Source organism: Thermobia domestica, chromosome 15, assembly GCF_964235325.1.
Source record: "Thermobia domestica chromosome 15, izTheDome1.hap1.1, whole genome shotgun sequence".
NCBI lineage: Eukaryota > Metazoa > Arthropoda > Insecta > Zygentoma > Lepismatidae > Thermobia > Thermobia domestica.
In genome coordinates this window covers 38815866-38834650 of record NC_137468.1, presented here as the reverse complement: position 1 = coordinate 38834650, position 18785 = coordinate 38815866, and the positions used below count along the sequence as shown (strand labels likewise).

The following is an 18785-nucleotide window of genomic DNA, read 5'->3' as shown; positions in this document are numbered from 1 at the left end:
TATTATTGGTAATGTTTAGTACTGATAATACTTTTTGTCTTTGCGTATTGCATTTATTCTTGTTTTCATTTCGAAAGAAAAGAATATCCGAACAAATGCCACCAAAATTCCTCATATTTTGAATGTAAACGCCATTTGCAATTAGTAAAGAATAAAAATTGAACGTTCTGATGTAGCTGCAAAAAGTAAAAAGAAAAACATGGAAGTGGACCATATTCATGGTTATTAAAAATACAATTTCTACATGCCTTACACCTCCCAACCACCTTTCTACGTTAACAAGTAAGAGGTTTGTGTTTAGGTTAGGCTGGTCAATACGTTTTGCAAGGGGTATACGTTTTGCAATACGGTTTAGCTCTTACGCACCATAGGTGCGAGAAGGGAGCAAAACACTTTTTCTCTCTCCCTCTATGTGTCTATTTATCTATCTATCTGTATATATATAGAACGCTATTTGTGTATGCCATAACCACCCTAATTTTCAGCGGATTGAGACGAAACTTGGCAGAAACATTAATTGTTGAAATATCTTGATGTGTTCGTTAACCAGAATAATCAGATGAAAATGTTCAAAATGGCGGCCCTTCAAACTCTTAAAAACTTCCAAGGAAACCAAATTTCGCCCAAAAATAGGTATTCAGAAAGTTTGAATAACTTTTCCTCTTTTACTGAAATATTTGTGTGCAGGGACTTATTGAAATATTGGACCCGATTAATCGCCTAAAGAAGGTCCACGCCCTTTCGCTACGGTCAGGCTTTTTTTTTTTTTTTTTTTTTTTGCAGGAGGGGGATATTTTTCTATCGGAACAAGATGATTGTTAGTGATGATATGAAATTACACATTGAAAGTGAAGTAACTTGTGAAACGTGTTATTTGAAAGAATAATATAATAACGAATCGATCGAACCAATAATGTTCCTGTAATAATATTTCCACCAAAGTGCATGCCGTAGTTCATTAATTCGTTGATCTGGAGACAATTTAGTGCCCATTAATAAACTAAATAACATACAATGGAGTAAAATTACAGAAATGATATCGTATTATACAGTAATTTCGCCGTGGAAGTTCAATAGTATAAACATAATAATAATAATAATAATAATAATAATAATAATAATAATAATAATAATAATAATAATAATAATAATAAAAATTTTCATCGGTCCTGCGCGGAAAGTGGGAATTAAATCAATCACATGAGTAGTCAAGGTAAGGAGAAAAGCATAAACTGAATAAGACATTGAAGCGGATCACAAGCTGGGAATAAGAATAGTGCATGATGTAAATAAAGGACGACACCGAAAGAGAAATCCAGAAACAGCAGGTAAACGGAGAAAAAAGAATAGAAATTGTTGAAGTGGAAGCATAAAATACAAATACGAATAGGGATGAGCAGAAGTCGAGCCAAAATTCGACTCGATTCGAGTTCAATTCGAGTCGAGTCAAAGGTAATTTTCTTGAATTGAGTCCCGAGCAAAGTCGCTGTTTTCGAGGTCGAGTTTCGAGTTGAGTCGAGTTTGATAATGGCTCGCTCGCTCGTTCAGCTCGTTTTAACTCGTTTTGAAATAATGGCCTGATTAGACTGGAAAGCGAAAGCCATGAGAAATGTAAGCAGTAATGTGGAATACTTTTAGTGTTGCTCACGACAGGGGTGCGTCTCGTCTCGTAATTTTAGTGCATCTCGTGGGGCAATTTTAGTGTATCTCGTCTCGTCTAGATAACGAGAAGACAAGAGTTTTTTTTTATTATTACGAGACAGCCTCAAATGTAATCACCAATATAAGTATATACTGTAGTTCTTAAAATCAAGGCTGAGGCCTGCACGGACGAATTATTGAGCCCAAGCAGAAGACCAACTCGGGTAGTGATATCAACCAGCTCGGCTCGTATCAAGTAAGCGAACAGCTCGAGTCAGCTCGGTTGGGATGAGCCGTCGGCTCGGCCCAATTCAGCCGATGACCTGAGCCGGCTCAGTTGGAACGAGCCATCGACTCAGCTCAATTGAGCCGATGGCTCGAGCTTTCTCGGTTGGGATGGGTCACCTACTCGGCTCATGTGAACCAGTTCGAGCCAGCTAAGTTGAAACTAGTCCATCGGCACGTTTTGACTCAGCTCAACTAAGCCGATGGCTCAAATCGGATCGGTTAGGTGTGCTGTTGGCTCGGCTCACTTCTCGGTTCGGTTCGATAGTGAATGAGCTGTAAACCGAGCCGCTCGAGCCGTTGAGAGGCCTCAACCCGGTCGCAGCTGTTTTGAACATGTTTGGCTGAAGCCTATAACTTTTAACAATTTTTGGCTCGAGCCCGAATACTTGCCCCTTCGGAACTCAAATCCAGAACGTGACCGATATCCTTCCCTCCTGAAGACTTCTCGACGACCGAGATCGACAGTCAATTAGCTTTTACTATTCAGATACAAACCGCATATCTTTTAAAGATTATACACGGTGTTGATATAACAATAATAATAATAATAATAATAATAATAATTATTATTATTATTATTATTATTATTATTATTATTATTATTATTATTATTATTATAATAAAAAATTTAACTTGCCCTGAAATTTGGCAAAACTTAAAAGTAGAGATTTCATGGAAAGGGTTCCGTACCTTCAAGACACACCTCTGCAACTAGCAACATTTTAAACTAGAACGTTCCATTAAAGTTTCATGGAGGAAGTATTCTACTGTACGAGGAAAATAACTGTAATAAATATAACTGAATATCACGCAACAGTAAGGCATATAATAAACTAATTTTTAGGACATGCAGAGGTAAATATAAAAGCTTTGCTACAAAAATACCTACACAGAGCATAATTCAATGAGCTCTGAAATATAATGTAACGAAATAGCCTATGAGATTCAGCCTAAAGAGCAATTGTTACTTAAAAATTGGACATACACTATTTCGAGAATCGAGACAAGACGGGAAATGTTTACGATACTTTTCGTCTCGTCTCGATTCTCATCTCCAAAGAGAGACGAAAATTTTGAGTTAGCCTTGACCTGTTCCGAATGTAAAATGTTAATTCTCATGTTATTTGATTTGTTTTAGAAACAAGATAAGAAATTCCTCTTCTCGTGAGCAACATTAAACCAAACCGAAATATTCTTTCCAAATTTCACGTTTCTGCTTGTAATGGTATGACCTGAGCGATAATTAGCTTCTAGCTTTTAATCTTCTACGTGATAATAATTATTATTATTAGTTTCTTATTATTCCTGAAGATTTGATAGTTCAAGTATTGAAACATCCGAGTATTCAAATATCTGAATATAATAAAACGTATTTTATCGCTGATCAATCGCCATCAAAAATCCTAAAGTAAAAAAAATAATAATTGCAACGTGCATTCGCACAAGCACCTTGACCACTGAACCATGATTGCTACGCGGTAAACGATTCGTCTTTAGTCTGGTTATGTTAGGTTTCATTGTCTCCGCTTGCAAACTTGTATGTTATATTTCTTCGATTCAAAATGTCTTTCCTATTTCTTTTATGAAGTCGGCAAAGTTTACATTAATAACTTGAGTTTTTCTTAAACCGTTGGTTCACAAGTTTTTTTTCTCCACACGAAACTACAAATATGACAGATTGAATTCTCATACTCCCAATTTCTTTCAAAGCAGTCGCCATTACCTGGTCAAAGACTTATTTCCGCCACGATTCATATTAACCAAAATAAATTCATTTTTCGGAAGCGGAACTTTCACTTCCCGGATTTTGGAAAATTATGGAATTCAGTTTAACTCCCTAATTCAGAAGAATTCCGGAACTCGGGAAGAATCCGGAATTTAGAAAATTCCGGAATTGAGAGAAACTCCAGATTTCGAAAAAATCCGGATTGTTCCGAATTCCGGAATGTTAACGAAATCAGAAATTTCTAAATTCCGGATTTTTCCGAATTCCGGAATTATTCCAAAATCGGAATTTTCCGAATTCCAGTCCGGTTTTACTTTCGGGAGTCCGGAAAGTAATAATTCCGAAATTGGCTATCCCTAGTTTATACACAAGCTTTCAGAACACTAAGCTAGTAGCTGTCTACAAACAAACAAGTAATGCAAAGCATTTTGTATCCTGCAATACGTCATGTATTAAAATCCGACAGCAGTTTCAGTATCTAACGAGAAATTGCATGTATCTAGCTACTGGAAGCTGAGGTATGAAGGATTGTATTGTGTCTTATCTTTTTGTGTCTTATACAACCCTGCAAACCACTGAATATCTAAACGGCTTTCGTTAAATCCAAGTTGTAGTACTCACAGTTACACCCATTTGTGTCTATATGATCGTGTTACTAAAGCTTACTATACGATAGCGTTAGTAAGTCTTTCTCTGCTCTCCCGTAAAGTTGTGATACATTCTACTACAGAATAAAGAACCAATTATCAATTTAACCAAGTTGTTGTATTACTACACATCTGCTTCCGGCTCTGTCAACTCTGGTCGATCTCGTTGACGCGACATATTTGCTTTTTTATACCCCTTTCTTCGTTTACTGAACTAAACAGTAACTATTCTGAAATATACTACTGCGCATTCCTCGTAGATAAATATTTCTGATGTCAATAGTTTCCGTCTTGTTCAAGGAAAGTTATTTTTCTTATTCCCAGCATGACCCTTTTATTACTTTATATGAAGAGCATGTAGGTCTAAATACCTCATATATTACATAGAATGTAGGTTTAACTCTTCCAGCAAAGAAGAAACATGTGATCATAGTATACAACCCACAGAAGTGATAGCTGGCAATACAGTGGTCGTAATCCCTAACGTCACAGAGAGTGAGCGGTGCCCTCCCGCTGGTCTAGTGGCTAGCACGTGCGCTTTGGTGTATGGTGTCCCGGGTTCGATTTCCAGCGGGAGAGCATCGATGATTTTTAACTGTCCTCGATGTTTCCTTGTTCGTGTCCCTGTCGTTATAAGTTATTAGAAAAAGCAAGTTAAACGAGTAAAGCAAGTAAAATCAGCAATAAGTAAGTTACTGAAACACGTTTGGTGAGTCAGTTAAAAAAAGTGGACAAAGCACTGGCTTTTCGCGCCGTCCATGCGAGTTCGAATCTATCTTGGCTTGATTTTTTATCCATTTGAGAGAAAGTATTGTTTGTTTTCGCTACAGGTAGTCACTCTTTTCGTATTTTTCGCTGTCGTTCACAGTTAAAGTAACTGGCTACTCTTATTCTTTCTACGAATGATGGATCTTCTCTTTGGTTTCATGTCAAACATGCTCACGTAATGAAAAGACGCTGTCGATAATAATAATAATAATAATAATAATAATAATAATAATAATAATAATATGAAAGATTAGTAGCTAACTCGTGTGTGTATTTCGACAATATAATTTTATATTATTATGTGGAAATAAGTAAGGCTGGCTGGCGCCCGCCCCGCTAATTTTTTCTATGCGCCTTATGGGTCCACGGTGTCCAACGTTGGTCCCATCCCACTATCACCTCCTGTTCTCTCGATATAAGTTATTGACATTTTGCCTAAAGAGGGCTCTGCCGTGGCTCCATGACTACCCATGACAATGACTCTTCATTCATTTTGCATTGAAATCGATTATTTTTCTGAGTACTATGAGTGCATACTGTCCAACGTTGCTCCCATCACTCAACAGTTTCCCGTTCTCTCGATATAAATTGCTAATATTTTGTTTGTAAGGGAGATATGGCGTTACAATCATTACGGTTGAAGAAGATATTGCCTTGCCACAAACAACACCTATTATTATTATTATTATTATTATTATTATTATTATTATTATTATTATTATTATTATTATTATTATTATTATTATTATTATTATTATTATTATTGTTGTTGTTGTTTTACTTACCACTAATGTTGCGTACCTTTATTTACATTGCAATGTGTTACTAAAATACAAATCAAATAACACTTCTCGCCATTCACGCTCCCGAACTCGAAATACATGATTTACAGTTCTCTGTGTTAGAGGAAAGCACATTTATTATATTATTCTTTCAAATAACACGTTTCACAAGTTACTTCGGTTTCAATGTGTAATTTCATATCATCACTAACAATCATCTTGTTCCGATACGAAAATAACCCCTCCTGCAAAAAAAAAAGCCTGACCGTAGCGAAAGGGCGTGGACCTTCTTTAGGCGATTAATCGGGTCCAATATTTCAATAAGTCTCTGCACACAAATATTTCAGTAAAAGAGGAAAAGTTATTCAAACTTTCTGAATACCTATTTATGGGCGAAATTTGGTTTCCTTGGAAGTTTTTAAGAGTTTGAAGGGCCGCCATTTTGAACATTTTCATCTGATTATTCTGGTTAACGAACACATCAAGATATTTCAACAATTAATGTTTGTGCCAAGTTTTGTCTCAATCCGCTGAAAATTAGGGTGGTTATGGCATACACAAATAGCGTTATATATATATACAGGTAGATAGATAAATTGACACACAGAGGGGAGAGAAAAAGTGTTTTGCTCCCTTCTCGCACCTATGGTGCGTCAGAGCTAAACCGGGCCCCCTTGCAAAACGTATTGACCAGCCTAACCTAAATACAAATCTCTTACTTGCTAACGTAGAAACGTGGTCGGGAGGTGTAAGGCATGTAGAAATTGTATTTTTAATAACCATGAATATGGTTTACTTCCATGTTTTTCTTTTTACTTTTTGCAGCTACATCGGAACGTTCAATTTTTATTCTTTACTAATTACAAATGGCGTTTACATTCAAAATATGAGGAATTTTGGTGGCATTTGTTCGGATATTCTTTTCTTTTGAAATGAAGACAAGAATAAATGCAATACGCAAAGACAAAAAGTATTATCAGTACTAAACATTACCAATAATAATTGCTACGAAAGACTAAATACGACCTCTTTTACCATCTCTCATGAGCTGTATGTATTATTAACAAAACTTTTTAAAAAACATCCTTAACGGGGATTCGAACTGGCGTCCTTTGCATTTGTAAGCCAGCATCTTAACCACTACACCAAGATCACGGCGTGGTAAACGTTTAGTTGTCGGCGTATTTGTTGTATTTGTGTTTTATGTTCCCACTTCGACAATTTTTACTCTTTTTTCTAAGTTTAACAGCTGTTTCTGGCTTTCTCTTTCGGTGTCGTCCTTTATTTACACTATGCACTATTCGTATTCATAGCTTGTGCCCCTCTGCAATGTCTTATTCAGATTAAACTTTTGTTTTTGCCCCTCAGTACACATTTGATTTAATTCTCATACTCTCCACGGATGGAGCGCAGGAATGCCAGACTCGAAAAATAGGTGTACATTTACTTTCCTGACAGATAATACAATGCTGCAAGTAACACAAGAAAAAAACTATACGACACTACATGTAGTGCAAGAAAAAAGTGCCGTACAGTACTACGGGTGATACAGAAAAGGAATTCCGTACTACAAACAGTAGAGGAAAATAGTTTGTAATAATGTTATTTTCCTCTATTATTTGTAGTATAGCGTTCCTTTTTTGTATTACCCGTAGTACCGTGCGGCACTTTCTTCCTGCAGTACATCTAATGCCGTGTAGTATTGTGTCGTGTGTTGTGTGAAATATTACAAGTAATGAGAAAAGTTATATTACAAATTACAAGAGATTATTAAATTTCCGGCCACGGTTAGTGATGCAAATAAGTTACATTTGATTTCAAATAAGCTAAAATAGCAACTCCATTAGCAATTAATGATTTGTACTGATGTTAAAATAATAGTTAGTTGCTAGTGTCCAGTGAGGTCACTGTTAATTAAGTTAATTTTGAGTTTAACGTCCCGTTCAGCAGCGAGGCTATATGAGACGTGGACCAGTTGATTAACGTGGAATCCGAACCACATGAGCTCCCGCCGGAAATCGAGCCCGGGTCTACAACGCCAAAGGAGCGAGGTCACTGTGTTTCATAAAATAGTTGTTATATTGAATATTAACAATTACTAACTTAATGTTATAGTTACTACAAAATTATATAACTTACAGTGATTGAACTATGATTTGTGTCTTTATCATCGGGACGAACGCTAACAACGAGCAATGGAAAGCTATGGAAGTGTGTGATCATATCAGCTGCAAGATCTTGCCAAGCAAAAGACCCTTGCCAATACCTGTCTAACACTGGCCATCCTCCAAAACGGTTGATAAGCTGTACAAGTGGTGCCAAACTTTTCTGCTCTAACGTAGCTGAAATTCACAGAATTATTATTATTATTATTATTATTAATATTAATATTATTATTATTATTATTATTGCGTTATTTCATTATAAGACTAATGTTATAAGCTATAAGGTATAGCTAGTTACTTTAAGTCTATATACTAATTTGGAAGGAATAAAAATACATCTCATAATGGCCTTTTAGGCATCTGATTTGATTCTTTTTATGTCAGATTATTCAGAGTACGTAATAAAGATATTTACACTTTCGCAAAATTGTGTACTGAATTTGTAGTGAATAGAGTACTATACTTGTACAGAAGAAGGAAAACAACGCATTGTTCAGCCCATCAGTGATGACTTGCTTATGTGTCAGTGACCTCCTCTTCTTTAGCATGGTTTCGACTTATCTACGTCAGGACGCAAAAAATTTTCGGTCGCCATTGGCGACTAGAAATTTAGAGCTGGCGACCAGTGTTCAGTAGAAATGGTTTCTGTCTAAGCTCACAAGGCTGCACAGTTTCTGTTTCGCACGAAAATAATTGTCACTGAATGAGAGAAAACAAGGAATGTGTTTTTAAGTACTTGCAACCAGATTTATACAGTGAAAAAGTAAACCTTGTCTTAACAAAGTGGGTAGAATATACACTTTTATTTTCTTCATTGACGTTGAATCAGACACTGAAAAAGATTTACAGTGAAAACTTCTTTATGAGGTTCCCAATTTTGCTTCCACCTGTCACATTTTGTAGTTTTATCTGTGAGTACTGCTTCATGTGAGAGAGGCTTCAGCAGTCTCCACAGAGTTGACTCCCTACAGGAATTTACTGGCGACTGACACACTGGATGATTTGCTGACAATATGCATCAATGGTCTTTCAATCAAGGACTTTGATCCGAAAACTACAATCGACAACTGGTAGTTCAGTGCAGAAAGAGAAACCATTACACAAACGTGAAGTCGTGAGTTCCAATTCAAAATTGATTATCCTGAATCTAATTGTCTGTTTTTGAAGTGTTATGTCCTGACTTCATAGATTTCCAATCTAACTACGTGTTCTTTAACATCCCCTTCTTCACATGCTTCCGACCTACCTATGTGGTAGTGACTTCCCTTCTTTATATGCTTCCTACCTACCTACTTAGTAATGACTTATTTCTGCACATGCTTCCGACTCACCTACGTGGTAATAACCTTCCCTTTTAACTTACTTCTGACCAATGTACATTGTGGTGACTTTCCCTTCTTCATATGTTTCTTACCTATTTACGTGGCCGTGACGGGAACAGGTCAAAACTCCCACAGCCAAAACCCCCACACTCAAGAAATGTCAAAACGCCCACACAAACGGTCATAACCCCCACACAAATGGACAAATCTCCCAAATACACGAACGGTCATAAGTCCCACTGCCAAAACCCCAAACTGGTAATCGGTCATAACCTACAACGGTCATAACTCCCACACAAATGGACAAAACTCCAACACATAGCAACGGTCACAATCCCCACATAAGTGGACAAAACCTCCACACAAATGGACAAAACTCCCACATGCAGAAATTGTCACAACTGCCACACAAATGGACAAAACCCCCACACAATCGGACAAATCTCCCACACTCTGAGATGTTCCTGGTTGCATGTCTTACCCTTGTACTTTTTAATAACATTTTTTATTCCACTTAAACTGATGTTGCAACTATTCTTCTTGCACTGTTTTCTAATGACAGAAACACTAAAGTGGACGTCATAAAGAGCCGCAACACAGACGTGCAATCACGAGAGTGTGGGGGAATTGTCCGATTGTGTGGGGGTTTTGTCCATTTGTGTGGCAGTTGTGACAATTTCTGCATGTGGGAGTTTTGACCATTTGTGTGGGAGTTTTGTCCATTTATGTGGGGATTATGATCGCTGCTATGTGTGGCTGTTTTGTCCATTTGTGTGGGAGTTATGACCGATCGTGTGGGCGTTTTGACATTTCTTGAGTGTGGGGGTTTTGGCTGTGGGGGTTTTGATTAAGACCCACAGTGACCTCCCCCTCTTTACACGCTTCTGACCTACTTACACAGTAGTAATTTCCCTTTCTTTATATGTTTCCGACCTATATATGTGGTAATGACGTCCTTTGTTTTTATGCTTCCTACCTACCATTTTGCTAATGACCTTTGTTTCTTCACATGCTTCCGACCCACCTATGTGGTAATGACCTTCCCTTCTTTACATGCTTCTGACCTACTCATTAGTAGTGACTTCCCCCTCTTAACATGATTCTGCACACGTACGTGGTAGTGACGTCTCCTTTAAATGCTTTCAAGTATCTACGGGTAGTGACATTCTCTTCTTTACATGCTTCTGACCTATCTATGTGATTGTGGCTCCCTATTTCCACATGCTTCCGACCTTCCCTCCTTCACACAATACATCGTATAGTGACTTTTCAGTTCAATGTTTGAAATGGCATAACTTTTAACTTACTAATCATATTTGTTTCTGAGTCTTCTTTTTCATCGTAAAGAGGATGCTCGGAGAATGTGAATTAAGGATACAAAATTTAAATACCCTTCCGTCAGTACGGTCAAGAGCCGATTTAAACTCCTCGGTCACTGAAGGGTTAAGAATAACATGTCATTACTACTTTATGTTAAATATACCATGTATTTTCCCTTACGAGGATGCTAATTTAGAATCGTATTCAGTTCCCTAGCTAGGGAGGGGTTAGAGCGGGCAGTATTCGCCCTAAATTATTTTCTGTTTCCTTCAAAAAAGAATGTTGAACAAAATTTTAAATTAAACCAAACTAGATGTAAAATTCTTACAATTTTATTCACAAAATTAAATTCAACTTTTTGCATTTCACTTATTTGTGCGTGAAATGATAAGCTTATTGCTAGCTTCTTGCACCAACTCTTTCTTTGGCTCTTTCACACATTAAGAAAATATCTTATTATTAGACCATGGCAAACATAAAAGGCATTATAGATCAAATGCACTTCTAAAGAATCATCACATCAAGGTACAGAATGTTAAGTGCTAACATCATTCGACTGTAAAGCAAGCCTGTAGCGGAGGCTTCAGGGGCTTAGCATTCCAGTTGTATCACTCAACCTCCACTGAAATTTTCAGCTTTGTTTAGATCAGTGGTTCCCAACCTGGGGCGTGGGAATCTAGTAGGGACGCAAGCTACTGATAGAAATAAACTATATTATTATAAAGAGACGTTAAATCAACTCTTTCGGCCCTATTTTCTTTTACTCGCCGATTTTTGTTTTATTTTGCACTATTATACTTTATGACATAACATATGGAATACAATTGCCATTTTCTTTACAGGTGTCATATTTGGATATCAGCAGCAGATATCAAACTATGGGATGTACACATTTGTGTATACTAGGATTGAAACATGTGTGTAGGTGTATATATAATAGGCAGTGTTCGAAGTGGAAAAAAGCAGAGGCGGTATTTGTTATCATGATTTTGACTCAACATACCGGCTATTTGAATATTATCTTGATTACTGAAAAATCAGAGACGGTATGTCCTCAATACTGAAAAACCAGAGGCGATATGGCACACCACCGCATATCGTCTCACTTCGACCACTGAAAATAGGGCCTACAACATAGTTAATTTAAATACCCGAAATACATCACTAAACCAGTAATTCAAAAGGATGGTTCACTGTATTAAAAAATAAAAAAAAATAAAAAAAAGACGTGACTGAGCTTTGCTCATCATGATAGAACGTACAAGCACTCTGCGTAGCTTCCGGACAACAGATGAAAGCACTAGATATACACTAGGAAATGGCGGAAAATGGAAACATAAAAAAATCACCAATTTGGAATCTTCCGGAGTGTGAAGTAGCTGTGTATTAGATGTGAAATGACCATGTGATAATTGTATAAACTCATAACTTAATTCGCTAAATTCAATTACTTTATTAAATTACATTTATCAACGACAAAATTATAAACATTTAAAATCCAACAAAGCAAAACTTTTATTCATGATTGTACATTGCCAGACAGCTTGAATAAGCATTTATTTGTTAATTGTTACTTTTGAAATTGTCAATAAACGCGACTAGTTTTCTTCTTGCTTTTTCGCGTTCTTTTCCGCCTAGCCTCACACTTCCTAATTCATTAAATGTCAGACTCGTCGTTTTCCAATTATGCAAAACCACGGAGGACACATCGACAGGGGGTATTTGCCACAAGGTTTGGGAAGGTGTAGGATCGTCGTAAAAGACACGTCGCTCAATTGAAAAACAACCATCTCCATGTCTTGGGAATACCATTGTGTTGGTTCATCGCCGCAGATTCAATAAAGTCCAATATCTAACTAGTGCAATGAAGATGTAGGAAAACATCATCGGAGACGTATCGTAACGAAAGAACTCGCCACCCCTGCCAGTCCAGTAGGATTAAAATCCAGTTGTTGGCTGACTCTAGTATATCCAGGCTCCTCCAGGGAAAACCATTCATCATCCAGATGACCAGGACGACACCAGCCTCATCAAATGTCAGACTAGCACTCATCCTTTATCTTTTAATCGTAACCTATTTCTCTCACACACATTTTCCCCATCTAGTCATTCTCAAAGTTAAAATATTTTAATTTTATTTAAATCCAACCATAATTTCGCACTTGTTGTGCATCAGTTTCACCCCCAATTGTCATATTTATTTAATAAGTATTTTAAATATTATTCTGAGCTATTAACTGATGGCACAGCACCGGCACAGGAGAATTTAATTGTAACCCTTGAAATATAATGTATAGAGTAATTCGGGGGGAAGTGACCATAGGGGTGAAGTGAATAGAGTTAAGGTTAATAATATGTGGTAACAAAGCATGATCGGCGATGACCTTGCAAAGACCCTGTATGTTCAGTATAGATTGAAATAGTGTGACGTCACATCCGTCTCGTTGCTATGGTGATCGTAGTTTTATTTTCTAAACAACATGGCCTTAGAACCCAAGTACAAAGCGAAAACTGTGACGTGTTAACTTCCGGATCACAAATATCAGAGTAAGAGAAACACTTGTATATGTTTTAAAAAGATTCCAATTAATGAAACTACGGAAACATAGAAAAAGCAAGCAATTAGGTAAATAATATGTTAAAATATGTCAAGCGTTGAGAGTGAAATGTTTCCCCTGATGTCGCAGATTTTGTGTTTTATAAATTTAGAGGTTACGTTAAGTGTCAAACCAGAAGTGGAGAAAATTAAACCTAATATTCACACTAATATTACACTAGGTGTGGATGCAGCCGCTACCATTACATACCTATTTATTATCGGATATTAAATTTAAATAATTCTGGAAAATTTTTATTTAGTACCATCGGTATCACACATTACATTCCAAACGTGTAGATCTACAAAAATAGTGTTTAAAACTTATGCTGATCCCCTCATAATTGGATATTTCCTTGTTATTATATTTTTAAGGTAAGTAGGAAATGTAAGGAAAGATCCGATGCATGTTAACCGAACAGAAATTGGTCCAGATTGAAAATTCTCAGAACACATATGGTTGCAAGCTCCATGTTTTTTTTTTTTTTTTTTTTTTTTTTTTTTTTTTTTTTGTTTCGTAAAATATCTGAATATGCCAATATAAGTAACATCAAGGATTTCAAAGTAGACTATTATTTTTTCTTGCAGACCAGACAAATCAAGTATTTGTTCTATTTTCATGGTGCCGACAGCTCATCAGTCTGTATCTTACGAGTATTTGCATTGCGTGTAGTTGCTTTTGTTCATTGTGCATTGCTTGGTAATGGCGTTGGCATTACTTATGCAATTTCTATCTTATCAGATTACCTAGAGACGTGTCCCCTGTAGAAAAAGGTTCCTTATATGTTACTTCGTTAATCACTAGATTTCACTTGTAAGTTTTCTAAATAGTGTACCCATATTCTTAATCTGTTTCCTGTCAACTTTACTTTGTCCTCAAAATATTCTAAAATTATTATTAAATGTGTGTTCTTATTAACAGTATACTTCATAGTATTCCTATCGCTTCATGCGTTTGTTTAGAAAACAACATGGCGATCACCATGGTAACGAAGAGGAAATGACGACATCACTATTTCAGTCTATTGAGTCTGGTGATGACGAAGAAGGTAATGTACAGAAGAAAGGAGCGAACTATTGAATGCAGCGAGCACGAACAGCAGGGAAGTTGAGTACATTTGTAGCCTTTTTTGTTGCTATTGTAATATGGAACAGTAAGAAACTAGGGCAATTCTTTCCTGAAGTAATCGTGTTGTACCCAATACTTCCACAACAGCATAAGCGATTATTAGGTATGCATGTATATAGATATGTCTCAATATATTGCGAACATAAAGATATAAATTATGTTTTGAAAAAAAGACGACGAGATGGGGTGAAGTGAATCACATATTTAGGGGTGATGTGAATAGTCCTGTTAATCATTCCGTGTATCATTAATCATTCCATGTATACAATTTGGACCAAAGAACATATTTACATCTAGCTATTTCTTGTCTGTCCTCCGAAACACAGTCTCGTATAGGAGAAACCTGGATTCAAGACCTATTGGGAACTCAAATATTGTGAGCCCCCGCCAAGTGAACTTTGTGCTGGACAAACACCGTGTGCGTGGGTTTTCTCGGGGTTCTCCCGTTTCCTCCCACTTTCTTCATTCCACCATTTCATTCATTACTCATCATCACTGTCTCCTTTAGCCTAACCGGCATAACCGTGGGACGTAAAACTCAAAGATTTCATTTCATTTCATTTTTAAATATTGTGCTTTTTCTTGTAAGGTCACACAACTCAATGCCCCCGAGACGGTACTTTGGACACGACCTAGGGCTGGTATGTCTATCTGCTTGTTAAGCAGTTCTACAACAATAGCTTATGCACCTTTACATCATGTAGGTGTTCTTCGTTAGTTGTATACTTATTATATAGTAGTTTGTATCTTGTTTTTACATCATGTCTAGGACACTTCTTCTCATCACTTCGCCCCATATGTATATTTACTTCACCCTCCACGGGTGGGGTGAAGTGAATAATTTACCTTGTATGATAAATTTCTTTCTGTGCACGTTACTTGAGACACGATATGAAACGTACTTGTATTTTCAGAATGTAGAAGGTCTGTCCCATTTATATATAATTGTCACTCAGCCGTGCTACCATTTCCGTGTAAGATTTTTTTCAGTTTCATGCTTATTATGTTCACTTCCGCTCGAATTATTCTACCATCAGGGTCGAACTCAGCAACACAAAATAGCTAGAGTAAAAACTATGGTTTTATTAAGAACAAAGCTGGTTAAAAATAATGCTGCACTATAATAGTATACAGAAGGTATGTTTGAAGTAAACATAAACTATTATTATTATTATTTAAGATACGAAAATTGAATGCTGTATCTGAAATCGCAAAAACAGACTAACGAAGGAAAAAAAGAAAAAACGGCGAAAAGTATGAAGAATTCACTAACAGTCAGTGGTGGATTTAGTCTGGAGCCGGAGGCCTATGCCCCTTCCTCAGTTTTGAATAACAAAAATAATTTAAGCTATTATGTATACATTTTTTGAAAGTGTATATAGTAAACTCATGATATACCTATCCTAGTCTGAGGTCTGGCTGCCCCGCCTTCCCCCTCCCAGTTTTTACCTTCTAGATCGGCTTCTGCTAAGGGCTCCAGGTAAATAAGGTTGAGATCCACCAGATAAATAAATATACTATCCGCCGTATGCAGATACCTTTTGATGTATGATTAGCGTCATACTAAAGGTCTGACTACTGCAGGAAAAAGATGTTAGTCGAACTCGTTAGTATGGCTCTAATCACGCGTCAGAACGACTCTGCATAAGGCCCTATATGTTCAAAAATTAATTAGTTAAAAAAGAAAGACGAAAAGGATCTACAGTTCTGTTTGTTTATCCATAGTATGATAAATAAATAGTTCTGTGGTATTCCTTGATACCTACCATTGGCCCCTCAGTGATAATTTCTCTCCCTTCCCCTCTAAGAAACATGACTGGCTACAACCTTAATTATATTTCATTTCTTATCACCTTACCTTGATCCATACAAGCAGTATAGGCATCCTTAGCCATATTCACAGGTAACGGGTCAGTTGGAACCTTTGGTTCTTCCAAGATTTCTGAAAAAGAATAGGTAAAGACATTTGATTAATTAGGTAATGACATTTCTGATAGCAACTGAATCTAAGCGTAAGGTCTATGTTATGATAGTATGAGTGCGGAAACACACATGTCGAATGTTCATGCTTCATGAAGTGAAGTTATGTACTCTGGGAACATTACTGTATATAAATATAACATAAACAGAATGCATAGAAGTCTTCTTATTCCTAATTTCCTTCACCTTGTAATGCAAATAATAATAATAATAATACCGTATTGTATAATTGCCTATAATCTGTACGTAATTTTGGCAATTCAAATTGAATGTGAATCAAGGAAGACAAGTTCTTAGGTTATTACTTCTCACAGCATTTTTAATACAAATGCATTCATTCATAAATATGATTATCATACTAGTTATATCCAACTATAGTGATCGCACAGAGTCATGAAGCTTGACCTAGATGTATCAATTTCAGCATCCAATAGAACGTAAGGATGTGTCCTGGTTGTAAATCCCTTCCATGAAATGTTACCTGTGTCGTCTCTCGCGCTATACGGAGAGCATCTCCTGAGAATACAGTGTTGTCAGATTGTAGATAAGTTTCGTTTTTTTATTTTTGTTGTTGTTTTATATTTTTGCTATTGTTATTGTTACTGTTTAATTCGACTAATTATTAACTTTCGTGTAATACTTCTTTAAGTTTTTTTTTTTTTTTTTTTTTTTCGCTCATTCGCCATGTACTCTAAGTTTGGAAACTTCTTTGGTGTACTTCTGTTGTTTCACGTTTTTCTCAAATATGCGTTCGGAAGGCACAAGGATCTTATAAAATAGAGGATCTGCCCATATGTATCTTCATCCTATTAAATCAATGAAGCCAAAAAAACAACCGAGCATCGGCACGTCTGATTGGCTACTCTTGTTTCCGCCATCGTCTCATTGGCTACTATCGTTTCCGCCATGATTGCTGACTCAAAACATTGTGATCCTATTGGGCGGAGTGGACAGAGTAGAGGTGACGAAACTGTGACGTATGGCTTCAAGATTAAGTTGTAAGGGCAGATCCTCTATGCAGCTCCATGAATCGTGCCGAATTCTTCCGATACATCACACGTGAGACAAAGCAGTTTTATGATTGGTGTAGAACCCACACTTCAAGAGTCCTCGCAGTCACTAGAGATGCTCTGTGACGTCACTGGTTCAGTTCTCCGCAAACCACGCAAAAAGGACATGAATCACGCAGAAAATGTGGAGTTGCTGAAGGACAGTGTAAACAGACGAATAATAAGAGCGATAGCTTAATCTAAGGTTTTCATGTTAGATACTCATGATCCATGATTACTTGTTTACTGCAAAAACATGCTTTTACTTCTCTAAACGCTCCACTTATTTCTCGTAGTCCTTTCTTCGACTGCAAAAAAAGTACTCCTTCGTAATTCATCGATCAATTGAAAATGTTTGATACATAATCATTTGTGGAATATTTTAGGACTTATTCAGTTTTCACTTCATTAAGTTAGAAACGATGAAATTAAATACAACCCAGATATTTTAAAGCTTCCCTACGTTAACCTCAATGAAGAACAGAAATGCTACGACTTCATTGTTTTAAGATCATTAGAATCAGTGGCAACGACTGGACGTTAAAAGTGGGGGCCAAGACATGATCTGAATATTTCTGTATCAATCTTAGTTCCCCTAGTTGTTTCTAACACTTTGTTTGCCGAAAGGTTGTAGACCCTATAACTAACAGGATACTGTTTTGTTTTTGTTTTTTTTTTTTTTCAGTTAAAACCCCGTATATCGTATTTCATATTTTATTAAGTAAATTGACAAGAGCAACGCAAGTCGGTACTAGCCCTTTGAACTCTTAACCAACGAAGGTGTAAGAAGAGATTTGATTCGTTGCTCATGAACACCTTAAAATTCTGTCTGGAAAATTGTGTGATCAGATTATTTAATAACAAATTTGCAAACCAAATAAATAGAAAGAATAATATTAATCATAGTAATGAATAATGAGGCTTGTTTTGTAGAGGTTATACTGAAACTGGGGATTAATGAATAACTTATATTCTTAATTCCACACATACTATTAAATGTATGTTATTACTCTTAGAAAACGAAAGACAGTGAATACTACAAGCATATGTTACGACATTTAAAGAAATATGTACTTTTGCAGCTTCCCGAAACATATTCGTTACCATTAGGTGCAGTTTTCACTTTTTATGGACCACATTAAAACAATACTTAGATTCACTCCACACACCAGTTACACTACCTGGTTCACTTTCTTACTTATTAGCGTTTTGTAGATACTACCTGGTTCACTTTCTAATTTAATAGTATTTTGTAGATACTACCTTGTTCATTTTCCTATTTAATGTATTTTGAAGATACTACCTGGTTCACATTTTATTTTATGGCACTTTGTAGATACTACCTAGTTCACTTTCTTATTTTATGTCATTT

The 18785-nt window shown here is 36.4% G+C and overlaps 1 protein-coding gene across 1 annotated transcript in view; it reads right to left on the bottom strand.

The window, feature by feature from the left end:
• LOC145671462 (endothelin-converting enzyme 1-like) overlaps window positions 1–18785 on the bottom strand; it is a 71677-nt gene that overhangs the window by 33219 nt on the left and 19673 nt on the right. Inside the window, exons 3-4 of the mRNA XM_081740653.1 lie at window positions 16243–16326; window positions 7992–8194 (exon numbers count right to left, since the gene is read on the bottom strand). Of these exons, the coding sequence (XP_081596779.1) occupies window positions 7992–8194; window positions 16243–16326 (287 nt within the window). The remainder of the gene's footprint in view (window positions 1–7991; window positions 8195–16242; window positions 16327–18785) is intronic.